General features: G+C 56.5%; 4 protein-coding genes across 13 annotated transcripts in view; 1 reads left to right on the forward strand and 3 right to left on the reverse strand.

The window, feature by feature from the left end:
* The window catches only part of ANKS1A (ankyrin repeat and sterile alpha motif domain containing 1A), a 125,149-nt gene extending 119,501 nt beyond the window's left edge, over positions 1-5,648 (reverse strand). For 3 of the 8 annotated variants that reach the window (XM_061442584.1, XM_061442583.1, XM_061442582.1), the window contains exon 1: positions 5,421-5,647. In XM_061442584.1, the coding sequence (XP_061298568.1) occupies positions 5,421-5,629 (209 nt within the window). In that variant the 5' untranslated portion in view covers positions 5,630-5,647. Of the gene's footprint in view, positions 1-5,420 lie in introns of all 8 variants that reach the window. The other 5 variants (XM_061442588.1, XM_061442587.1, XM_061442581.1 and 2 more) reach the window with 4 other exon arrangements.
* Positions 5,649-7,917: 2,269 nt separating this feature from the next.
* TAF11 (TATA-box binding protein associated factor 11) lies at positions 7,918-11,069 on the forward strand. Its single transcript, XM_061442514.1, has 5 exons — positions 7,918-8,143; positions 8,225-8,364; positions 8,878-8,965; positions 9,430-9,526; positions 10,584-11,069. The coding sequence occupies exons 1-5, from the start codon at positions 7,943-7,945 to the stop codon at positions 10,712-10,714; spliced, it is 657 nt and encodes a 218-aa protein (XP_061298498.1). The 5' UTR covers positions 7,918-7,942; the 3' UTR covers positions 10,715-11,069.
* Positions 11,070-12,789: 1,720 nt separating this feature from the next.
* LOC133262978 (serine/threonine-protein kinase pim-1-like) lies at positions 12,790-14,114 on the reverse strand. The gene is given in 5 exon segments (XM_061442512.1): positions 12,790-13,089; positions 13,193-13,589; positions 13,592-13,618; positions 13,701-13,807; positions 13,907-14,114. Coding segments are annotated over 5 exon segments (771 nt in total). The 5' UTR covers positions 13,989-14,114; the 3' UTR covers positions 12,790-12,931.
* Positions 14,115-18,868: 4,754 nt separating this feature from the next.
* On the reverse strand, positions 18,869-21,437 carry PIM1 (Pim-1 proto-oncogene, serine/threonine kinase). 3 transcript variants are annotated; one of them, XM_061442509.1, is made up of 6 exons: positions 21,227-21,432; positions 21,021-21,127; positions 20,888-20,938; positions 20,042-20,408; positions 19,335-19,511; positions 18,869-19,231 (listed from the first exon to the last, which is right to left on the reverse strand). In XM_061442509.1, exons 1-6 carry the CDS (start codon positions 21,306-21,308, stop codon positions 19,074-19,076), a joined length of 942 nt encoding a protein of 313 aa, XP_061298493.1. In that variant the 5' UTR covers positions 21,309-21,432; the 3' UTR covers positions 18,869-19,073. The 3 variants fall into 3 exon arrangements, with proteins under 3 accessions (XP_061298493.1, XP_061298492.1, XP_061298495.1); XM_061442508.1 differs by having other exon boundaries at positions 21,021-21,433; XM_061442511.1 differs by lacking the exon at positions 19,335-19,511 and having other exon boundaries at positions 21,021-21,437.
* Positions 21,438-21,669: the final 232 nt, after the last annotated feature.

Below are 21,669 nucleotides of genomic sequence, written 5' to 3' on the forward strand. Positions count from 1 at the left end.
CATCTTCTATGACTTCGTGGACTGGCATTTGCTCTCTTTGGAAAAAAAAAAACAGGTACAAAATGTTTCATGTTCCAGCTCAGAGAAGTCCCTCGGTCAGTACAAACATTTACCAGGTGTAAGAAGGACATGGAGCTGTTGAAGCAAGTCCCCAGAGGAGGCCATGAAGATGACCAGGGGCTGGAGCACCTCCCATATGGAGGTAGGCTGAGAACATTGGGGCTGTTCAGCTGCTATGAGGCCTCGACGCAGCCTGGAGAAGAGAAACTGCGTGGAGACCTCAGAGCAGCTTCCAGTGTCTGAAGGGGGCTACAAAGATGCTGGAGAGGGACTCTTCATCAGGGACTGCAGTGATAGGACAAGGGGTGATGGGTTCAGACTGAAACAGGGCAAGTTCAGGTTGGATCTTAGGCCCTGTGAAGGTGCTGAGGTGCTGGCACAGGGTGCCCAGAGAAGCTGTGGCTGCCCCATCCCTGGCAGTGTTCAAGGCCAGGTTGGACACAGGGGCTTGGAGCAAGCTGCTCTAGTGGAAAGTGTCCCTGCCTGTGGCAGGGGTTGGAACTGTAAGAGCTTTAAGGTCCTTTCCATCCCAACCCATTCCATGATTCTATGCTAACAAGTGGGTATGCAGCTTCCCACACCATGCCCACAAACACACGTGTTTCTTCCAGGAACTGCCTTCGTATTTAATCCAAAACTGTATTTTTGAGACTTCTGAAATGCTGCAGACCTGCAGAGAAAAGGCTGGGATCTGCCCCTCAGAAGGAGAGATGCTCTTGTGAGAACAGGTAACCCAAACAGTGAGACTTTAAAAAGGAACTAAATACCATGCCAACAGCAGAGACCCAAAACCAGATGGAGAAAGGAACAATAGAGTTCTGCTGGTCCAGCCAAGCATTCATGTCCCTGTTTCTGGAATGAGCTTTGGGGGGAAAGTCAACTTAGCAACAACCTTATGAGGGGATACTATTAGATACAGGACCAGGAATGAAAATGACCATGCAGAAAGAAGAAGGCTGACAGAAGCTGTTTGAGGAAGGGAACACACAAAGCATATAAAGCTGAGGACAGGTTTCCCCATCACAACCAAGGGGTAAGGAACCCTTAACTAGAAAAGTTCCCTTGTTCTGGCATTGGTAAAGTTTCCCATCCCCAAAATTAAAGTAACCTGCCTCTTTTTCCATCAACTGTGGTCATCCTCTTGTCATGCAGGCCAACTATGGTTTTGCAAAGCAATTACATGGGATTCAGAGATGCTTTTCACAGGAGCCCAACTAAGAAACGGTGTTTGGCTGTTCCAAAGGACACAAGGCCATTTTGGCCAGAAATTTGCAGCAGGACTCACTTCTGAGCAAGGAGAAAAGCAGCCATACCTCTTTTCTAAGTACCTGGAAGTCTCAGTGAGAAAGCTTTGTAACCTGAATTCTCTCAGATGCAGCTTTATCGACACAAAGAACTAAATCCCTGCTCCATATACCTAGTTTTTGATTTCTTAACCCACCAGCACTGATGACATCTATTGTTCAAGCAGCTTTCCTGCACTGCAGAGCCTTGACCAGCAGCCACCAAGTGAAGCACCTTGGCCTTCCCCATCAACTCCTTCCATTAATGCTTCCACTTCATTGCACTGTGGCTTTCCCTGGGCACAGGTCCAGGCCATATTTACTGGTTTTAATTTAGAAAATGCATCTAATCATCATCAGCAAAATAAACCAAGATGCAAGAATAAGATACCCAAGAGAAAACCCTCCAAAGTTTTTATGGACCTGTTGCACACCTTTGGATGCCATGAAGGTGGGGTGGACACCAAGCAGAATCTTTCCTATCACATCCACCCTCCTCCTAAACACCAGGTCCCTTTAATTTGCCAGCCTTTAACTTTCCATGAAGTGTCAGCCAGCAAATGTCACATTCCCTGTTTCCAAACCCTTGAAGTCATTTGTAAAGGGGGACAGAAAGGCAAAGTTAGATATAATTAAATATCATCCTGCTGCGGAGAACTTACTGCCACATCCTCCCTGCCCCGGGACACAGGGAAACCACAGGCAAAGGTGCTCCAGAGGAATCGTGCACCTTCAGAGATGAGCAAAACAGCCAGTAACCAGGCTTGGCATCAGGGGCAGGAGTTCATCTCGCCCTTTACAAGGGAAAAAACACTACAGCAGAGGCAGGGTGACAAACAGGCAGGAGACAAAGGCCAGAATTTATTCTCAGATACACTTAGGCCACTTTGAAACTCAGTCTGGCTTCTTTGGCAGCTCAATCCTCAAAATCCAATGTTTTGCTGCTGTACTAAGGGGGCTACAAGGATGCTGGAGAGGAACTCTTCATAAGGGTCTGTAATGATAGGACAAGGGGTGATGGGTTCAAACTGAAACAGTTCAGGTAAGACATAAGGCAGAAGCTCTTCCCTGTGAGGGTGCTGAGGCGCTGGCACAGGGTGCCCAGAGAAGCTGTGGCTGCCCCATCCCTGGCAGTGTTCAAGGCCAGGTTGGACACAGGGGCTTGGAGCAAGCTGCTCTAGTGGAAGGGGTCCCTGCCTGTGGCAGGGTTGGAGCTGGAGGAGCTTTAAGGTCCCTTCCAACACAAACCAGTCTGGGATTCTGTGACACAAAGGAGTGTGTTTGCTGCTATAAGCTCAGAGCCACCTCACAACCACACAGGACACTGAGCAGTCACTTAGATGAGCCCACACTACAGAAAACAGTTTTGAACCTGCCCAGCATGTCCAAGCTGCTCTCCAATCACCTCACAGCTCCATTTAGCAGCTGCTTCTCACAAAAGCCTCATCACTATAAAACAAGCAGAAATCTCTGGTGGAGTCAGCTAAGGCAAAGTAAAAGCCCAAGAAGCTGACAGAACACTGGAAGCAATCATAATACCTCTGAATCATTGAAAGTCCGCTCTGGATATCTCACATGCAGCATTCATCACAGCACCCAAGCCTTGGAACAATCCCCAGCAACCTCCTATTTCCCAGTGCTGCAACCACAGCCCCCTGAGCTCTCCCACCACTGCCAGTTTGCCAGAGGTGACCACAGGCTATCCCCAGGGTCACTGCCTGGCATCTGGAACACTGAGACTGAGGAATACTGCAGCCACTGCTCTACAAACAGGGTAGAGAGGTCGCGCCCACGTGGGATTGCAGTCACACTCGGAACGAGCATCTGTGGGCATGCAAACTCCCGTAAATCCAGGGAAGCTGCAGCAGATTTCACGCAGCAAGTTAAGGATGTGCTGCAGTGACTCCCAACATGCTGGGAACAACAACAAGCCTCCAAAACAAAAACCACCATCATGAGCATGCAAAAAGCCTGACATCACTCAGCAGCAGGGAAAAAAACAAACCACAGTTCAGGGACTGGGAAGTTTTGGGACATTTGGTGGGAGAAGGATCTCACTGACAGACATTTCAGACAGTTAATGAACACAGAAACAATGAATGGCAGCAGTGGGATTCACCATCCTTCAGACACAAAACCACATTTACACGTGGAAAACCGTGTTAACTGCTCAGATCAAAGCCTGCCCCACTCCCCAGCCCAGCTGGAATCACAAGCACTTCTCTTACCAGAGAGAAGGGGTCGCTGCGTCATCCCCACGCATTGATGGATAGCGCGGCGGAGCTGTTAGAACAAGAGGCTGATAACACTCCTGGTGTGTATTTAACTCCACTGACCCTCTCCACTTTAAACTGAACACCCTGCAGGTACATCCACCTTCCAACGCAGACGAGCCTGAAGTGGTCAGAGCAATCTCTCACTCAAAACAAGGGCCCAGGGCATTTAATGCATTAAAAGAGAATAAAGCTCAACCCAAGATTACATTTTGGAGGAGCAACATGTGCACTGGGGAAGAACAAGCTCTGAGAGTCAGCAACAGCAGAGAACTGGTAATGTTATGTGAAAGACAAAATGGATCAAATCTGGCCACTAACGGGCAAGTCATATCCCTCCAAACAGTCAGGTCCTACAGTGACAGTGTCACTCAGCCCTGGACTCAAATATCCTCCCCAGTATACACCAGTTGCTCAGGGAACAGGAACAGCAGCATTTCCAGCAGAGCAGCCGAAATGGCAAAAAGCTGCAAGTCAAGAAATGCACCAGCAAGCAGATTCACTGGGAGATGCTGGAAAAAAGGGGGAGAAGAAAAAACTAACAAAGGTCTCAGAGCTTCAAAACAGAGCAAATTACACAGCACAGTACTTTAAATGCTAAAGTGAACGACTGTACCCTCCATCTGCTAGCACAGCCCCAGCACAGCACCCAGTGCAGGGTGCTGAGCTCCAAACCCTACCCACCATCACCAAGAACCACAACAGAGGAGCTCTGCAAGCCATGAACACTACACTGAGGAAGGACAAGAGCAGAGAGGATGCCTTGTCCAGCACCCAGCTGCACATCTGCTCCATTAAATCCATCCAGCTCTCCTCACCATGGGAACATACACATGCCCTGGCTTCAGTCAGCAGCCTGACCCAGAGGCCTCCTCCACACACACATTTCCCAGTCTGCAGCTAGAGATGGTAACCAGCAGCACCCACAACCCTGAGCGCTCTGATCTCCAAAGGACATGCCACACCGGAGCAGAACCCAGCCCTGGAAGTGCCCACTCCAAAGAGCCTCCTGTCCTCTCCCAGCCCACCAGTCACTGCTGCTCCTCACGTCAGGGCACGCAAGCCTGACAGGCTCCACCACCAGCCCCCTCCAGCGTGACCTCCTCACACCCCTGGTCCCACGGGCAGCACCAAAACCTCAGGGCTACCCCAGCCTGTCCTCACACTCCCTATTCGCTCCACATCCATCACAGCCCACTGCAATACCTCATCCCATCCCCTTAGCCCTCAATTCCCACCCAACTCACCCGTTCTCTGACCCACGCTGGCCCAGGCGCCCCAGGGACTGGTCTCCTCAGCCCCTCTATCCCTGCAGTGTTGCAGCCCACATCTGCGTTCCCTGGGGCTCCAGCCCCCACCGCTGAGCCCCAGTGACCTCCAACACCCCCTTGCCTCCACGCCAAGAGCACACCCAAACCCCTAGAGCTGCCTCCCTTCCCTACAGCCCCTGCCCCGATCCCCTCAGCCCCGCAACCCCTTGTCCCACACCCCCCAACTCACATCTTCTAACCTAAACCCCTACGGACCCCCAACCTCTTGCCTCCTCCAGCCCCTATTAATACCACCCCATAGCTCCACACTCCCAACCTGCTTCACAGTCTTGCAACACCCCAAAAGCCCACACCCTCCTGCCTCCCCCACAGCCCCCTAAGCCCTGTATGGCCCCATATATCCCCCCTACTCATACAGCGTCCCCTTTCCTCACAGGCCCGCAGCCCCCTCCTCATAACCCGCAACTCCTCCTCCTCCCCAGCCCTCAGCCCCACTCCCACAGCCCCCCCCATTCCCTCAGGCCGCGCCTCACCTGAGGAGACTGGACAGCGGGTGCCCCACACCGCCGCTCCCGCTGCCTCCACCGCCGCCTCCCCCTCCGGAGCCGCCTCCACCTCCTCCTCCGCCTCCCCCCGCGGAGCCACCGAAGCCGGAGCTGAGCCGTTTCCCCGATAACAGCTTCTCCACGGCGGGCAGGTTCCCGGTACGAGCGGCCTCCAGCAGCTCCTGCTCCTTCCCCATGGCCCGGCCCGGCCCGGCCGCCGCCGCCCGCCGCCGCCGCCCGCCGAGCCACGCCCCCCCCCGTGCGCGGCCTTCCGGGGCGGAGTCAGCTGAGGGGCGGAGCTTCTGCTGGGAGGGGGCGTGGTCTCGCTCAGGCCCCGCCCCAGGGCTGTTTCGGGCTGGGCCACGTTTCTGCGCATCGTTTTTTTGCTCGTTTTAGTTCAGATTATTCCTTCAGCGAGTGAATACCATGAAAGTGGGGTTCCGGCACGCGCTGCAGTATGAAAGGAGCCGGGGTTTGCCAAAGCAGTGTGTGCTCACAGCCCAGAACCCCCCCCACCGTGTGCTGGGCTGCACCCCCAGAGTGTGAGCAGCAGCTCAGGAGGGGATCCTGCCCCTCTGCTGTGCTCTGGGGAGACCCCCCCCTGCAGTCCTGATCCAGCTCTGGAGTCCTCAGCACAAGAAAGACACGGAGCTGTTGGAGCGAGGCCAGAGGAGGCCATGGAGATGCTGTGAGGGCTGAAGCAGCTCTGCTCTGGAGCCAGGCTGAGAGAGCTGGGCTGGGGCAGCCTGGAGAAGAGAAGGCTCCTGAAGGGGAGACCTGAGAGCAGCTCCAGTGCCTAAAGGGGCTGCAGAAAAGCTGGAGAGGGGCTTGGGACAAGGGATGTAGGGACAGGCCAAGGGGAATGGCTTTAACCTGCCCGAGGGGAGACTGAGCTGAGCTCTTAGGCAGAAGCTCTTCCCTGTGAGGGTGCTGAGGCGCTGGCACAGGGTGCCCAGAGAAGCTGTGGCTGCCCCATCCCTGGCAGTGTTCAAGGCCAGGTTGGACACAGGGGCTTGGAGCAAGCTGCTCTAGTGGAAGGGGTCCCTGCCTGTGGCAGGGGTTGGAGCTGGAGGAGCTTTAAGGCCCCTTCCAACACAATCCAGTCTGGGATTCTAGGATTTTCCATCTTCCAAATCTCTGATAGACTGGAGGAGCCAGGTGTAAACCATGGTGGGCACCAGCTCAGGGGGTATATACAGAAGGTATGCATGTAAAGGAGGCATGCATGTAAACGAGGGTATATATAAAAGAGTATATAAAAGAGTATCTTTGCCAGAGTTTTCCCTCCATGTGTTTATTGGGAGGATGAATAATCACAAGCAGTTTTGCAGCTGTTTTCCCACAGGGAAGTCTCTGGGGTGCGTGCCATTCTGCATTGCATGCCAAGGAAGTAAAGCAGTTAGAAGCTGTTATCCACTGCGTAATGCTACAAGCCAGCATAAAAAATCATTCAGATATGGTCAGATGGTTTGTTTGAACACAGTGTTAACAGTATGAGCCCTCACAGATGGCTGCTTGCCCCCTCGAAGGGGATGAGCATGGGTTGACGCCAGCAGTTTTGAGGGGAAGCCCTTTATAGTTTGGTTTGCACTTGAGGAAGGTGAGGGGAGCACGTCCTGATCCTGTGTTGTGCTGCACACAGGGATCATGGCCTTGGTGTCCAACACACCCACTTAGTGTTCATTATGGCCTTCCCATGCAGTGCTATCTTCATGCTGGAGGGCTCAGGACCAGCAAACAGCACGGAGGAGGAGGATACGCAAAGGCTGGAAATTTCACTTATTTAGCACCTTTTGCCAAAGGTCTTTGTGTGCTGGGATGAATCCTGCAGCCCTATATTAGCACCCCACTTTCCAGCACAACAAAGACACAAAGCAGTGGGGTGAGAATCACTATGCCAAGGAGGGGCTCTCCCAGCACGACCCACGCTCCCTGCTGCCAGGGTGGACCATGTGCAATGGGAAGGTGGGAAGAGACGGACTGTGCCAACTTGCTCCAACCTCCAACAGCTTCCAAGACACAAAACCAGCAGGAAACCCACAGCCATACCTCGAGGAGGTCTATGTCACTTCAGTCCCTCTGGGCCCAGACTGGGGCTGTGGGTGAACACCTGCTGTAACACGGCTCCTTGCCACATCCAGCTTCAACTACAGTTCAATGCAAAGGACTTGAACGGCTGGAGGGGATCCCCCGGTCCCGGCCCCAGCCCCACTCTCAGAGCGCCCTCCCGCACCCCCTGCTTGCCCCTGGCCACTGCTGTACCCCAGCACCGGCCACCCCAGTGCCCCCAGTTCCCCAGCCCTTCCCACCCCCGTCTCCTAAGGCCCCCCACCCGTTCCCATTCCACTCTCCCCCTTTCCCCAGCGCTTCCCACCCCGGTCCCCCCTTTCCCACCCCCTGCCCCCCCGCAGCCGCTGACCCGTTGCCCTGGCGACAGGCCCCGCCCCGCCGCGTCCTCCCGCAGCAGCCGTCGCGCTGCGTCATCAGGAGGCGACGCCGCTCGGAGCGTGATGGCGGACCCTGGCGGCGCGGGCCGGGAGGAGCTCGGGGCCGGCGCCGCGCAGGAGCCGCCGCCCGCGGCCCCGTCCCCCTCGGACGATGGCCCGGCCATGGCCGCGGAGGAGCCGGCGGCCGCGGAGGTGGCAGGCGAGGGCGAAACGGGAGAGGCCGGTGGGGGCGGCGAGCCCAAGGGGGACGTGCCGGACGGAGAGGTGAGGCCGGGCCGGGTACGCGGGGAGCGGGATCCGGGCGGACCGCGGGGACGCCGAGCCGACCGCTGCGCTCTCGCTCAGGTGAGGAGCGCAGAGAGGGAGGTGGTGGACGGGGAGGACCCCAGCCTGCAGCCGTCCGCGGCCAAGAAGGTGAAGCTGGAGCTGAAGGAGAGGAAGGAGAAGAAGCACAAGGTGGACGAGGACGAGATCCAGAAAATGCAGTGAGTGCAGGAGCGCAGCGGGGCCGGGGGACGTCGGTGCTCGGGGTTTGCTTCAGGGTGTGCGGTAATCATTGAATACAGAGAGGAGCCCTTCATCAGGGACTGTAGCGGTAGGACAAGCGGCAGCGGGATCAAACTGAAACAGGGGAAGTTCAGATTGGATAAAAGGAGTAAGTTTTTCCCTGGGAAGGTGTTCCTGCCCGTGGCAGGGGGTTGGAACTGGATGAACTTTAAGGTCCCTTCTATACAAACCGGTCTGGGATTTTGTAATTCTGTGATGGAATCCGTGTGTGAGCCCGTGGTCAGCAGTGGCTGCAGCTCCATCCCGGATCCCTCCTGAACAGGCCCAGCCCCTTTGTGTTACAAACCTGAGCACTGCCTTCCCCTTCCTGGCTCTGTGTTGCAGGAGGCTTGGGAGGGTCAAAGGGCTTTGCAGGACTGTTGCAGCAGCCTGAAAGGCTTCGGGCTTCTATTGTAATTTTTTGCTGTAAATAATCAATGCTCTCTATGCAGAATACTGGTCTCTTCCTTTTCTGAAGAACAGCTGAACCGTTATGAGATGTATCGGCGCTCTGCTTTCCCCAAAGCTGCCATTAAACGGGTATGAAATCAGTAATGCTTCACCACAGACTGAGTCTGAGCAGGGCAAGCAGGCTGAGCCTTACTGGCTGGGGTCTTATTTGGGCCTTGGTGTGCTCTCCTCCAGTTGCATCTCAGCCCCTGTGGCTCAGACTGTTGCCCTCGGCTCAGCTGATCTTATTATGTCCCAGCTCAGTGCCCTTGCATGGCTTATGCAGTTAAATCAGAATCTACTTAAAATGATGCTGGTTTGGGGGGCCGTGAGGCAATGGGAAGAAGCAGTGCCTGGTTCAGGGTCAGCAGCTGAACGAGCAAAGCTAAAACCTTGACAGCCAGCATGTGCCCAGACCTGTAGATCTAATTCTAAAGATCGGTCACTGCTGTTCTGTGCATTTCATGAGCTGTCAGTTGATACTTGCCAGGCTCAAACTGCTAAATATGAGCTAAAATGCTTCACCATCAGCTGACTCTCCTCCTCTTGTCCAGCTGATCCAGTCCATCACCGGCACCTCTGTCTCTCAGAATGTGGTTATCGCCATGTCCGGCATTTCCAAGGTCTTTGTTGGGGAGGTGGTGGAGGAAGGTAAGTGGCAGATGTTGAGGAGAAAGTGAAAAAGATGGGGGAATGCATTGCATGCAGCAGAGCAGGACAATGGAGTAAAGCTGGATGTTTCCTGGTTGCTGCCCTATGGGACCCTCTGACCTTCCAAATGCTGTGGTTAAGAGCCAAGCTGAGAAGGGTGGTGTATGGTGTTGCCATTAGTCCCCTCTAAGCCTGTTGGTGTCACTGCTCACCCATCAGCAGAGGCTGGTGACCACTGAGCTCCTGGTTTATCCCTTCTGAGAAGTTAGCTCTTGCAAGTCAGCCTGTGAGCAGGCTGCAACAGGGCAGTAAGGATCTTCTCTTGGTACTGCTGTGGATAAATTCAGCCCAGAGGGAAATTAGATATTTAAGTCTCTTAAACCTGTAAATATTGTCTGCTCATGGGAAGGTCCAGGATCTTTCTGGGACATGGGCTGGGAGGCTGACCAGCTGTGTCCCTCCTTGCTTGGGCTGGAGGAGGAAGAGGCATAGGCTTTGCTGCCAAGCAGTTTGTATAGACTTGCCAGGCAGAATGTGGCGTGTGTGTGCTGGGGTCACCCTTACCAGGGCCTGCTGCTGTCTCTGAGGTGCTGTGTTGCCTGAGGTGGTTTCTATAAGCAGCTTCAGTGCTGTCCTTGGTTGTTTCCTGTGCTCAACTGCTTTATATCCTTGGCAGGAGGTGTGAATGATACTTGAAATGATAGAAAAGAAACTGGTCTGTATGTCCACTTCCGTTACTGTCATACACAACACCCCAAAACACACCATCCAGCCCAGGGGTGGCTTTAGAGCAGAAGGTTTAAAGAGTAAGTGCATGTGTCTCCAACCAGCATATGCCTTAGTAGCTAAGTGGTTTACTCTAGTCTGGTATTGATGCCCTTAGGACTGACTTTTCACTCAGACAAAGAGAAGCCCATTCTTGCGTGTTAAACTATGAGCTGTAAACCCCAAACGATAATGTTAACTGTTGGCTTTAAAATTAAAGCTCAAACAGTAGGAGATGGGCTAAGCTTAACTGTCTTGCTTATGGGAACTCTTCTTGGTTTTTGATGTGTAGCACTGGACGTGTGTGAGAAGTGGGGGGAGCTGCCACCTCTGCAGCCCAAACACATGCGGGAGGCGGTCAGGAGGCTGAAGGCACGAGGACAGATCCCCAATTCCAAATATAAAAAGATCATCTTCCACTGAAGTGTCCTAAGAGCAGCAAGAGAAGACAGAAATGGAAACAAGCTTCCTGTTGTGAACCTCATGAGAGTCACAGCAGAGCTATGGGACTGGAGCTCCTGCAGGAGCATTGTGGAAAGCCTTGAGGGACTGCAGTGAGGCTTCAGGCCATTGCTGCTGCAGTCTGGCATGAGATTGGAGCCACACACCTGACCTGGAGCCTTGAGCACCTCTGCTTCAGCAGAGCAGGGGCAGGAACGTTCAAGGCCTTCAGTGTATTTTTACCCCCCAGGAGCCTACTTTCTGCTGGCACAGATGTAGTGCTGTCCACATACAGCAGTGTCTGGGTTTGTACATTAAACTTATTACTGTGTTCTTAGTCTTCCTGAAAAGTGCCACTTGGGGTTTGATTTGAAGCAGGGGGAGTGCAACAGGATGATCAGTGTCAACCAACCCTGATGTGTTCAGGAGGCTTCACCTTGCTTCAGGCATGTGGTGTTCCAGTAGGGCAAGCAGGGGAACCACACTGAGAGGTGATGCTGGGGCAGTCCTCACTCAGCTCTTCCCAGAGCCAGTTTTATGGAGCTGTCTAGAAAAACAGTACAAAAGGAAGGTGAAGGGCAGGGAAAGGGGGATGGGAAAAGCATGAGTCTAGAAGGAAGTAAGTTTAACTTCTTTTCATGGTTCATAGAACCAATAAAGGCATGAGTGGAAATACACTGCAACAGAGTTCCAGTACTGCCTAAAACTCAAAGCCAAGTCAGATTTGCTCATTACTCACCTTTATGTACACTGGTCCCCTGTGAGCCTGATACAGTCAAGGGACTTTTCACCATCCAACTCATTACCCAAAGGAATTCCTGAGGTTGTAGTGCAGCTGAGGGGATTGGGAATGGGGGGGAAGATGCATCACCACACAGGCAACTCCACACTTCTCAACCACAAGGCTTTCACACATGCAGCTGATGGAGGCATCAAGCTCCCAGTACCACCTGCTGGGGTGCTGTTAGGGATGGCTCAGGGAGATCCTTGCTTGCAGCAGGGACCGGCTGCTCCCTGCTAGAGGCAGCTGCCTCTGGGACCCCCAAATTCCCTCCTCAGCCCCTTCCCCAGATAGAGCCCCTTGGCACGGCAAGGCCAGCCCCACCTTCATACTCACAAGCTGCACTTGGGACCACCCCAACCCATCCCTTGTGGCAGCCTTTGGAAACCCATGACCTGTCCCAACCCCATCTTTGCCTCACAAGGTGAGGTCCTCCAGGCCACAGCTGGAGCCCCTGGGAACAGCAGAATTCCACGATTCTGCTGGCATTGCCAGATCCCACTGGTGTCCCTGCAGAAGGATGGATCCAGCCTTCCCTGTATTGCTTTGGTGGGATGTTCAGAGTCGTCTCAGTGGGAGACACACTGGTGGTCCCCGCAGTAGTTGTGATGTGGTGCTAGGTACCCCACACGCTCACAGCATCCTTCATCCCACCCCATGATAAAGGGATGGCTCCATCACATCAAGTAGTTTGGTTTTATGGAAATGCACATAAAAAAGTAAAATTTCTGTATTCCCCTGTACAAAAGGAACTATTAACGCAAATCCTACACACACGGAAGACCCAAATGGAAAACCAGGGGATCAGCAGCTGTAGGAGTTGGAAATCCATGGGAATTACAAATAAATAAATAACTTTGACCACTTTAAGAGCCAGAACTCTTAAAAAAAAACACCAAAACCAAACCAAAAAATTCATGGAAATAAGTTAAAACCCCAAATAAGTTAAAAAAAATGGAGCAACAAGAAAAAAGGTCAGATCTAGCACTACTAACAGCTGTACAAGAAATTATATACATATACACACACACACACAAACACACACACACACACAGACCTTCCCTTAGCCTACGGACCATCCTAGAAAGGTTTGTTGAGTTCACCCCATCCATGACCTGGGGCTCCATCTGTCCGGACAGGAAAGATGCATGGTGTCTGGTTTGGCTCTCAAGTGTCTGACCCCACCAAAAAAGGACCTGACCCCCTAAAACCCAAAATGAACAAAATGAAACTGCACCCCTAGCCCGTGCCCCCCCCCCCCCCCAATAAAAAAAACGACTCAAACCCCAAATCAAAACGAAAGAAAAGTCCAGGACAAGACGTGCATGGTCGCGTCTGAGGATCCTTGCTCAGTTCTGTGCTCAGCAGGACAAGTCTGGGATTCTTTGCTGCTTCTGGCCAGGAGCTGCCTGAAGCTGTCACTTGCCAGGCTCCTGGATGAGGCTGTGCAGGTGGATGTCGGCTGTCTCCTGGGGCAGGTGAAGGGCTTGCAGCCACGTGTGGTTGAAAATGTCTTCCAGGGATGGTCTGTCGGAAGCGTGCAGGGATAAACACCACCGGATGAGGTGCTGGCACTCTGGGGAGAGAAGCAGGACCCGCCGTGAGTCACACAATGCTCGTGTGGCCGGAGACACCTCCTAAATCCCGTTCTCCCCTGTGCCACGAGGCCGGGTACCCACCGACAGAGACCCGGCGCCGGAAGAAGAGCTCCCCACCGATGATGTCCTCATCACGCTCGAAGGGGACGTCCCCGCAGACCATGTCATAAAGCAGCACGCCCAGTGACCAGATGGCCGCTGGACGGCCGTGGTAGCGGTGGTAGCGGACCCACTCCGGTGGGCTGTACACGCGTGTTCCTATGGGATACAGGCACAGCTCAGCAGGAGGATGCATCCCTGGGATCGCAGAGGCTGCACCAGCGGCCCCATGGGGACACACACACCGTGTCACCCGCTCCCCGTCATCAGCACGTGACTCTTGTTGACAAACTTTGGGTTGTAAGGAAAAGCCGCGGGTGCCGGAAGATGGCAGCACGGAACCGGGGGAGCACCGACCCTTACAGGCGAGGCTGCTGCTGCGTCCCGAGCCACGTGTTTGATCGCCACCTGCAAGCCAAGGGCAGCGTTGGGCTGAGCTGGCCCCCGCCGCGCCGCCTCCCCCCGCCCCAGCGCCGGCCCCGCCACTTACCGGGGCGCTGTCGGACAGGCGGACCCCCGAGTACACGGACCCGAAGCCGCCGCTCCCCAGCAGCGGTCCCACGCGGTAAAGCTGCTCCAGGGGCTCCTTCTCCTTCCCTGCGCGCCAGACGCGGCCGTTACCGCTGCAGCCGGGGCTCCAACCGGCCCCTACCCGCCGCCCCGGGCCGAGCGGAGCCGGGCAGTTACCGCCCTTACCCGCTTGCAGCTTCGCGGCGTGCAGCTCCCCGCCGGTCCCGGAGCGCAGATGGGCCAACGAGCTAATTTTCGAGAGCAGCATCCCGGTCCCCTCGCCCGACCGGGGCCGGTCCCGGCACCTCCACAACCGCAGCGCGCGTCTGGCGGCGGCTGCCCATGGCCGGCCCCGGGAGTAGCTGGCGCTGAGGGCGGGCGGGGGAACGCCAGGAGGCGGCGCTGCCTCTCCAGAGCCAGCGGCGGGGCCCGCCCCGCGCCGCCACTGCCGGGAGCGGGAGAGCGGAGCAGCGCGGGAGCCCCGGCCTGCGGGTCACGGCCCCGCGCTCACCGGCAGCATCCCCGCGGTGCTCCGCGTCCGAGCCCGCCGCGGGGAGCTTATTCCTCGCGTTTCCCCTTGTTTTCCTTAAGCCCCGCCGGGTGCCGGGGTTGCCCCCCAGGTGCACGCGCGTGCCGGTGCTCCAGCTCGGGTGGGTGAGGTGACTGCTGCGGTGTGAAACGGGACGTGTTGTTTCGGTCGGGGGCTTGCCTGACCCCCTCCTAACTGAGAAACACGGTGACTGAGTTCGCAAAACCATGACCCTGCAGGAAGGGCACCAAAGCTGGGAAAAGGATGAAAGAAACACTGGGATAAGCCCCTTTAAAAACATGTTTCATTAGCTGAAGCTGCTGCGTTTGACTCAACTTACACAGGGAAAGGGTTTTACAGTAGGCTTTTTACAGTGAGTAAGTAGGGGGTTTTCTCATATAAAGCCCCGGGAACTCACTCGGTCTGAGTGATGTCCTTATCCTCTCCTACCAAAGGGCAGTGAACTCCCCATCAAGGGGAAACAAGGGGTGAAAAACCCTTTTCCTCTCCTCCAGTCCATGTGTGCAGTCCCTGTGCCACAATGTGCTGGTGATGGGCAGCATGGAGGGGAGCCATGGGCAGCCGTGCCGCGGCTGCAGGTCTTCAGGTCTCCCATCTCATCTGCCATGGCTCCTTCCCCATGGCAGAGGTCTGGGACACGGATGTGGTGGCTCTTGCCCTTGTGAAGGTCTCACTGCCCAGGAAAAGCAGAGCACAGGGATCCAGCAAGATCCTCTTCCAGCACCCAGAACTTGGCTGCACTCGGTCACACAGGCAGGACAAGATGGCGCCCAGGCAGGACAAGATGGGACCTTAGCAGAACAATGCTGTGCTCTGACGCCAGGAGATGGCACCTTGGCAGGACAAAATTGTACTTCAGAAGGACAAGGTATCAACTGGGCAGGGAAAGATGGAAACCAGGCAGGACAAGCTTGTGCCCGGGCAGGACTCTTCCAGCCCTGCCTCAGGAAAAGATACTAAATGAGGGAGAACAAGATGGCGCCCAGGCAGGACAAGATGGAGCCTGGGCACAAGAGGGTGTACTTTAGAAGGACAGGGTAATACCTTAGAAGGACGAAACAAGAGGGTGCACCTTAGAAGGACAAGACAGTACCTTAGCAGGACAGAACAGTACTTCAGAAGGACAAGATTGTGCCCTGGCTCCGGAAGATGGCCGGACAAAAGTGTAACTTGGAAAAGCAAGATGGCGCCCGGGCAGGACTAGATGGTGCTCAGCAGCAGGACCTTGTCAGGGGACACGATGCCCCTCTTCTCTTCCTGCAGCACAAGCCCAGCGAGCACAAAATCACCATCAAGAGGCAGACTCCAGCCGGTGTAAATGTCTTCAGGGACGGTCTGTGGGACCTGTTTGCCTCACAGCTTTGGTGGCGGGGTGAGATCCCTGTTCCTCTGCTCATCACTCAGACACGCACGTGTTACGCGTCACTCCAGGTTGGCTGAAGTGGCTGCTTCAGAGTGAAACGGGAGCTGTTGTTTCAGTTTTGGGGTTGCTTAACCCCCTCCTAACCGTAAGAAAAAGGTTGATTGAGGACACAAAACCATTACCCTGGAGGAAGGGCACCAACAGCTTGGAAAAGGGTGAAAGATCTGGTGGCTCTTGGCCCTGTGAAGGTCTCACTGCACAGGAAAAGCAGAGAACAGGGGATCAAACAAGATCCTTTTCCAGCACCCAAAACTTGGCTTCACTTGGTCACCAGACAGGACAAGATGGCACCTTAGAAGGACAAGATGGCACCTTAGAAGGACAAGATTGGCCTCTGACCCCAGAAGGTGGTACCTTGGCAGGACAAGCTTGTATCTGGAAGGACAGGATGGTGCCCGGGCAGGACTAGAGGGTGCTCAGCTGTGGGGTCATGTCAGCGGCCACGATGCCCCTCTTCCCTTCCTGCAGGACAAGCCCAGTGGGGACAAAACCAGCAGCAAAGGCACAAACCCCGTGTCCCTGCGAGCCCCCAGCCCCTGCTGGGGCTGCTCGGCTCTTCTGCGGCGAGGTTTCTAAGAAACAGCCCAGCCGTTGGTGAGCGCCGACGGGAAGGGCTGGGCCGAGCTCAGCCTGCAGCCGCGCTGGCTGCGATAGTGCTTTGGGGTGCTAGGGGAGATGGCGGCCACCCGAGGGGCCCGGGCCCCTCACAGCCACGGCAGCCCGGGGGAGGTTTGGTGCTGCCTGAGAGCGGCTTCCCGGAGGGCCCGGGGCAGAAGTGAGAGAGGAGGTTCAATACAAGCCACATCTCGAAATAGGCCTGAGCTCTGAAGGTGTTTGGAGCCGCGCTTCCTGCTCCTCACAGCCCCAAAGAGGAGACCAAAGATGCAGCTGAGTTAAAAAGGAGAAAGCAGAAACCCAGAGTGAAGATTTCTGCAGAAGGCAGCGGCTCAGCAGTGACCCACACACCAGTCACACGCCAGGCTGGTGCTTGCCTCCAGGGCTCCCTGTCTCATCCTCCCCATAGCAGCCCCATGGCTCGGAGAGTGATGCCGGCCAGCCCGGGGTGAGCTGGGAAAGGGATCGCTGCCTGCGTTTTAAACAGGAGGGTCCTGGGGCAAGCCAAGGGAAGGAGGGTCCTGTTGTGCTCGAGCTGCAAGGTGACTGTAGGTTGGAAAGCAACCTGCAGAAAGGGAAACGTGCCCCTTCTTTGAGCAGACAGCACTGTGCACACAGCAGCAGGGGACCAGGAGGTCAAGCAGGAGCAGTGCTTCAAATTCAGCGCAAAAATTAACAGAATGATAGAATCCCAAGAAAGAACAACAAATTAACAAAGGACCCAAACCCAGCAGCCCTGACACCAAAGCACCGCAGAGCTGGAAGCGGGGTTTGACAGTTTGGAGATTAAAAGCTCGAGTGAAGCGTTAACCACTGCTGACTGACTTCTCGTAATCCCAACATCAACTTCCTCTGGCTCTGCGCTCACCGCAGCCGAGCTGGAGGTGGGGACAGCCCGTGGTGGCTTCCTTCACCCACCAGCACCCAGCATGCAGCACCCGCTCCGCTCTGCGCCAGCAGAGCCGGAGCAGCAGGATCTGCCTTACCAAAACTGAATTTGGCCGACAACATCCGGCGTCTCATCGGGGTGCTTTGATGTTTGTTTACTTGGCAAACCCAGCACATGCTCCACACCAGCCTGCGGACGGATGGAAACGGAAAGGGCTCCAGCACCCTGATCACTCCAAGAGACCTGGCAGGAGCAGTGGATGCCGGAAACATCCTGCCGAGGGATGGATCCAGCCTTCCCCCTGGTGCTTTCAGCTGCGGGTCCTGGTTGACGCGGCCCAGCAGCCTTTGAGTCAGTCCCTGTGGGACACACACTGGTGGTCCTTGCAGTAGCCAGTGTAGTGCCCTGCATCCTGCACAACATCCCTTCATCCCGCCCTGCGATAAATGGATGGCTCCATCACATCAAGTGGTTCAATTTTATTTAAAACCGCATAAAAAAAATAAGATTTCTGAGTTCCCCTGTACAATATGAACTATTAACACAAATCCCACCGGCTCAACACTCGGCTACACATCAAGACTTGACATGCAGACAGCCTGGGCCAGCTCCCCCGGCCCAGCCCCAAACAAGACACCCCTGGAGACAACCAAACCTCATCTGCAGACTGAGAACCTGCCCGTGGCAGGGAAACACCAGCAACCACAACTGTGGGCACAGGGAGCTGGGAGCAGGAGCTGCTCCACACCTCCGCCAGGCTGCTGACAGGAACACTACGGAGCTGGGGGCAGACACAGGACACACACGGAGGGAAGATCCAAATGGAAAACCAGGGGATCAGCAGCTGCAGGAGCAAGGCGCGGGTTGGAAACCCATGGGAATTATAAATAAATAAATAACTTTGCCCACCGGCTAGAACTCTTTAAAAAAAACAAAACAAACAACAAATTCATGAAAATAAGTTAAAAACCAAACCTGGAGCAACAAGAAAAAAGGTCAATTCTTAGCACTATTAACAACTGTACAACAGACTTTGCTCCTCTCTGACTTTGTCCATATTTACAGCTCTGTTGGTTTGCATTGTTTGTGCATTCATGAGGGCACAGAGAAGCAAGGAACCCCAGACAAATCCACGTGAGATGGAGGCACAGGAGGCATCACCCGGCTGGGCTCCCGCTGTCCTCTGAGCTCCTTGGCAAGGAGCTGTACATCCAGGCGAGTCTCGGGAAAGCACCAGAGTAGGAAAATTCAAGTATTTCCTCCAGCACAGCCCAGGTGGCAACTGAAGGCACTCAAGCAGGGGGACAGAGGAGAAGAGGCACGACCCTGGACCTGCCCCCCGCCATCAGTTCTTCCCTGTTGAAGCTTTTCTCACAAGAAGGTCCCTGTTCCTCTTGTGTTCCTGAATCCAGCAGGTCAGGAGACACCTGGGAGCCTCCAAACCCAGAAACAGAAACAAAACAAAGAAAACAAAACAACAACAAAAAACGAAACACAAGAACTACACCCAACCCCCCAACCCAGCTCCCTGATAAAACCCACCCTCCAAAAAGCCCAAATTGCCCAAAATCCCAGACCTCCCTAAAAAAACAGCCAACCCCAAAACTCTACCCCAGTCCCCCTGAAACCCAAACTGGACAAAGCCAAACCCTGATCCCCCCCCAGAAAACAAACCAGAACAAACCAAACCAAAGCAAACTAAACGGAACAACACAAAGTCCAGGGCAGCCGGGCTGGATGGCGGCCACTGGTGCTTGGAAGACGAGGTCCAGGACAAGCTGTGCGAGGTGCATCTGAGGATCCTTGCTCAGTTCTGTGCTCAGCAGGACAAGTCTGGGATTCTTTGCTGCTTCTGGCCAGGAGCTGCCTGAAGCTGTCACTTGCCAGGCTCCTGGATGAGGCTGTGCAGGTGGATGTCGGCTGTCTCCTGGGGCAGGTGAAGGGCTTGCAGCCACGTGTGGTTGAAAATGTCTTCCAGGGATGGTCTGTCGGAAGCGTGCAGGGATAAACACCACCGGATGAGGTGCTGGCACTCTGGGGAGAGAAGCAGGACCCGCCGTGAGTCACACAATGCTCGTGTGGCCGGAGACACCTCCTAAATCCCGTTCTCCCCTGTGCCACGAGGCCGGGTACCCACCGACAGAGACCCGGCGCCGGAAGAAGAGCTCCCCACCGATGATGTCCTCATCACGCTCGAAGGGGACGTCCCCGCAGACCATGTCATAAAGCAGCACGCCCAGTGACCAGATGGCCGCTGGACGGCCGTGGTAGCGGTGGTAGCGGACCCACTCCGGTGGGCTGTACACGCGTGTTCCTATGGGATACAGGCACAGCTCAGCAGGAGGATGCATCCCTGGGATGACAGAGGCTGCACCAGTGGCCCCATGGGGACACACACACCGTGTCACCCGCTCCCCGTCATCAGCACGTGACTCTTGTTGACAAACTTTGGGTTGTAAGGAAAAGCCGCGGGTGCCGGAAGATGGCAGCACGGAACCGGGGGAGCACCGACCCTTACGGGGGGAAAACCCGCCTGCCCCCACCTCAGCCACTGAGAAATCATAACAAGCCACGGCAGACGAAGGGAGCGGAGCAGCCCCAGCACTTCCATGCCTGCAAACCCAACCGGCCCCAGCACGGGTTTGGCAACCCCCAGCCAGGGGCAGGGCGGGTGGCAGAGGCTGTCGGCTCCCGTTTCACAACATCCGCCCCGCGCCAAAAAGCTGCTTGGCAGCTGCTAGAGAATGAACTCCCCCTCCAGCAATGCAGGGAACTGCCGGTGCCCAGCCAGGCTGGGCCCTGCACTGCCCGGGACCGGGAGCATCCCCCCAGCTCCGGGCTCACCGTCAAATTCGGTGTAGGCTGTGTCCTTGAGGAAGGTGCTGGAGCCGAAGTCGATGAGCTTGAGCTCTCCGGTGGACAGGTTGATGATGATGTTCTCGTCCTTGATGTCTCGGTGCACGACGCCGCAGCTGTGGCAGTGTCGCACAGCCTCCAGCACCTGGAGGAACAGCCCCCGCGCCAGGTCCTCAGGCAGGAACCTCCGCTCCGTGATGAAGTCAAACAGATCCTGCGACGGCTCCGGACGCTCCAGCACCAGCACGAAGCTGTCGGGCAGCTCAAACCAGTCCAGGAGGTGGATGATGGCGCTGCAGCCAGAGCCCACCTTCTTCAGCATGGCTATCTCCATTGGTACTCGAGTGCCGTTGGGCTGCGGGGGGACCATGATGCCATCAGCTGGGCTGATGCTGCGCCAGGGGTCTGGTGCCCCCTGCCCTGCGGTTGCTGCTGTTTTGCCCTGCCTGGCCCCACTGGTACTGGGCATCCTGCAACCTGGGGAAAGCTCCACTGTCCCCCTGCCCGGCCCCTATGGTGCTTGGGCATTTCCTGGTCCAACGGATACTCTGGTACTCTCCTGCCCAGCCCCACAAGTGCCAGGCATCCCCCAACCAGGGGAAAGCTCGTCTGTCCACCAGCATAGCCCCAACGGTGCTTGGGCATCCCCCAGTCCAGCGGACGCTCCAGTGCCCTCCTGTCTGGCCACAACAGTACCGTGCTCCCCTAGCACGAGGATGCTCCGGTGCCGCCCTGCTCGGTCCCATCGGTACCGGGCATCCCCCACCCGGCTGCTCCGCCTTCCCCGGTGACTCCCGGTTTCCCCTCCCGCTGTCCCGGTGGTCCCGCACTCACCAGCTCGCCCCACGAGGAGATGCGGTCCCGAGCCACGTGTTTGATCGCCACCTGCAAGCCAAGGGCAGCGTTGGGCTGAGCTGGCCCCCGCCGCGCCGCCTCCCCCCGCCCCAGCGCCGGCCCCGCCACTTACCGGGGCGCTGTCGGACAGGCGGACCCCCGAGTACACGGACCCGAAGCCGCCGCTCCCCAGCAGCGGTCCCACGCGGTAAAGCTGCTCCAGGGGCTCCTTCTCCTTCCCTGCGCGCCAGACGCGGCCGTTACCGCTGCAGCCGGGGCTCCAACCGGCCCCTACCCGCCGCCCCGGGCCGAGCGGAGCCGGGCAGTTACCGCCCTTACCCGCTTGCAGCTTCGCGGCGTGCAGCTCCCCGCCGGTCCCGGAGCGCAGATGGGCCAACGAGCTAATTTTCGAGAGCAGCATCCCGGTCCCCTCGCCCGACCGGGGCCGGTCCCGGCACCTCCGCAGCCGCACCGGGCTCCGGTGGCTCGGAGCCGGCAGTCGCGGGGCCGAGCGGCCGGGGCCGGGCGGGGCAGCCCCGGGGCGGAGGCGGCCGCGGCGGCTGCGGGGCGGTGAGGGAGCGGCCGCGGCCCGGCTGCTCCGCGCGGCGCCGGGCCCCGTGTGTGGCGGCGGCCCCCGGCCGGCCCCGGGCGTAGCGGGGGCTGGGGGCGGGCCGGGGAGCGCCAGGGGGCGGTGCTGCCGCGCCACAGCCAGCGGCGGGGCCCGCCCAGCGCCGCCACTGCCGGGAGCGGGAGAGCGGAGCGGCGCGGGAGTCCCGCGGGGT

The sequence above is a fragment of the Pezoporus flaviventris genome, unplaced genomic scaffold (genome assembly GCF_033815535.1).
Source record: "Pezoporus flaviventris isolate CSIRO_AGI_PZ_B2104156 unplaced genomic scaffold, CSIRO_AGI_Pfla_v1 ptg000228l, whole genome shotgun sequence".
NCBI lineage: Eukaryota > Metazoa > Chordata > Aves > Psittaciformes > Psittacidae > Pezoporus > Pezoporus flaviventris.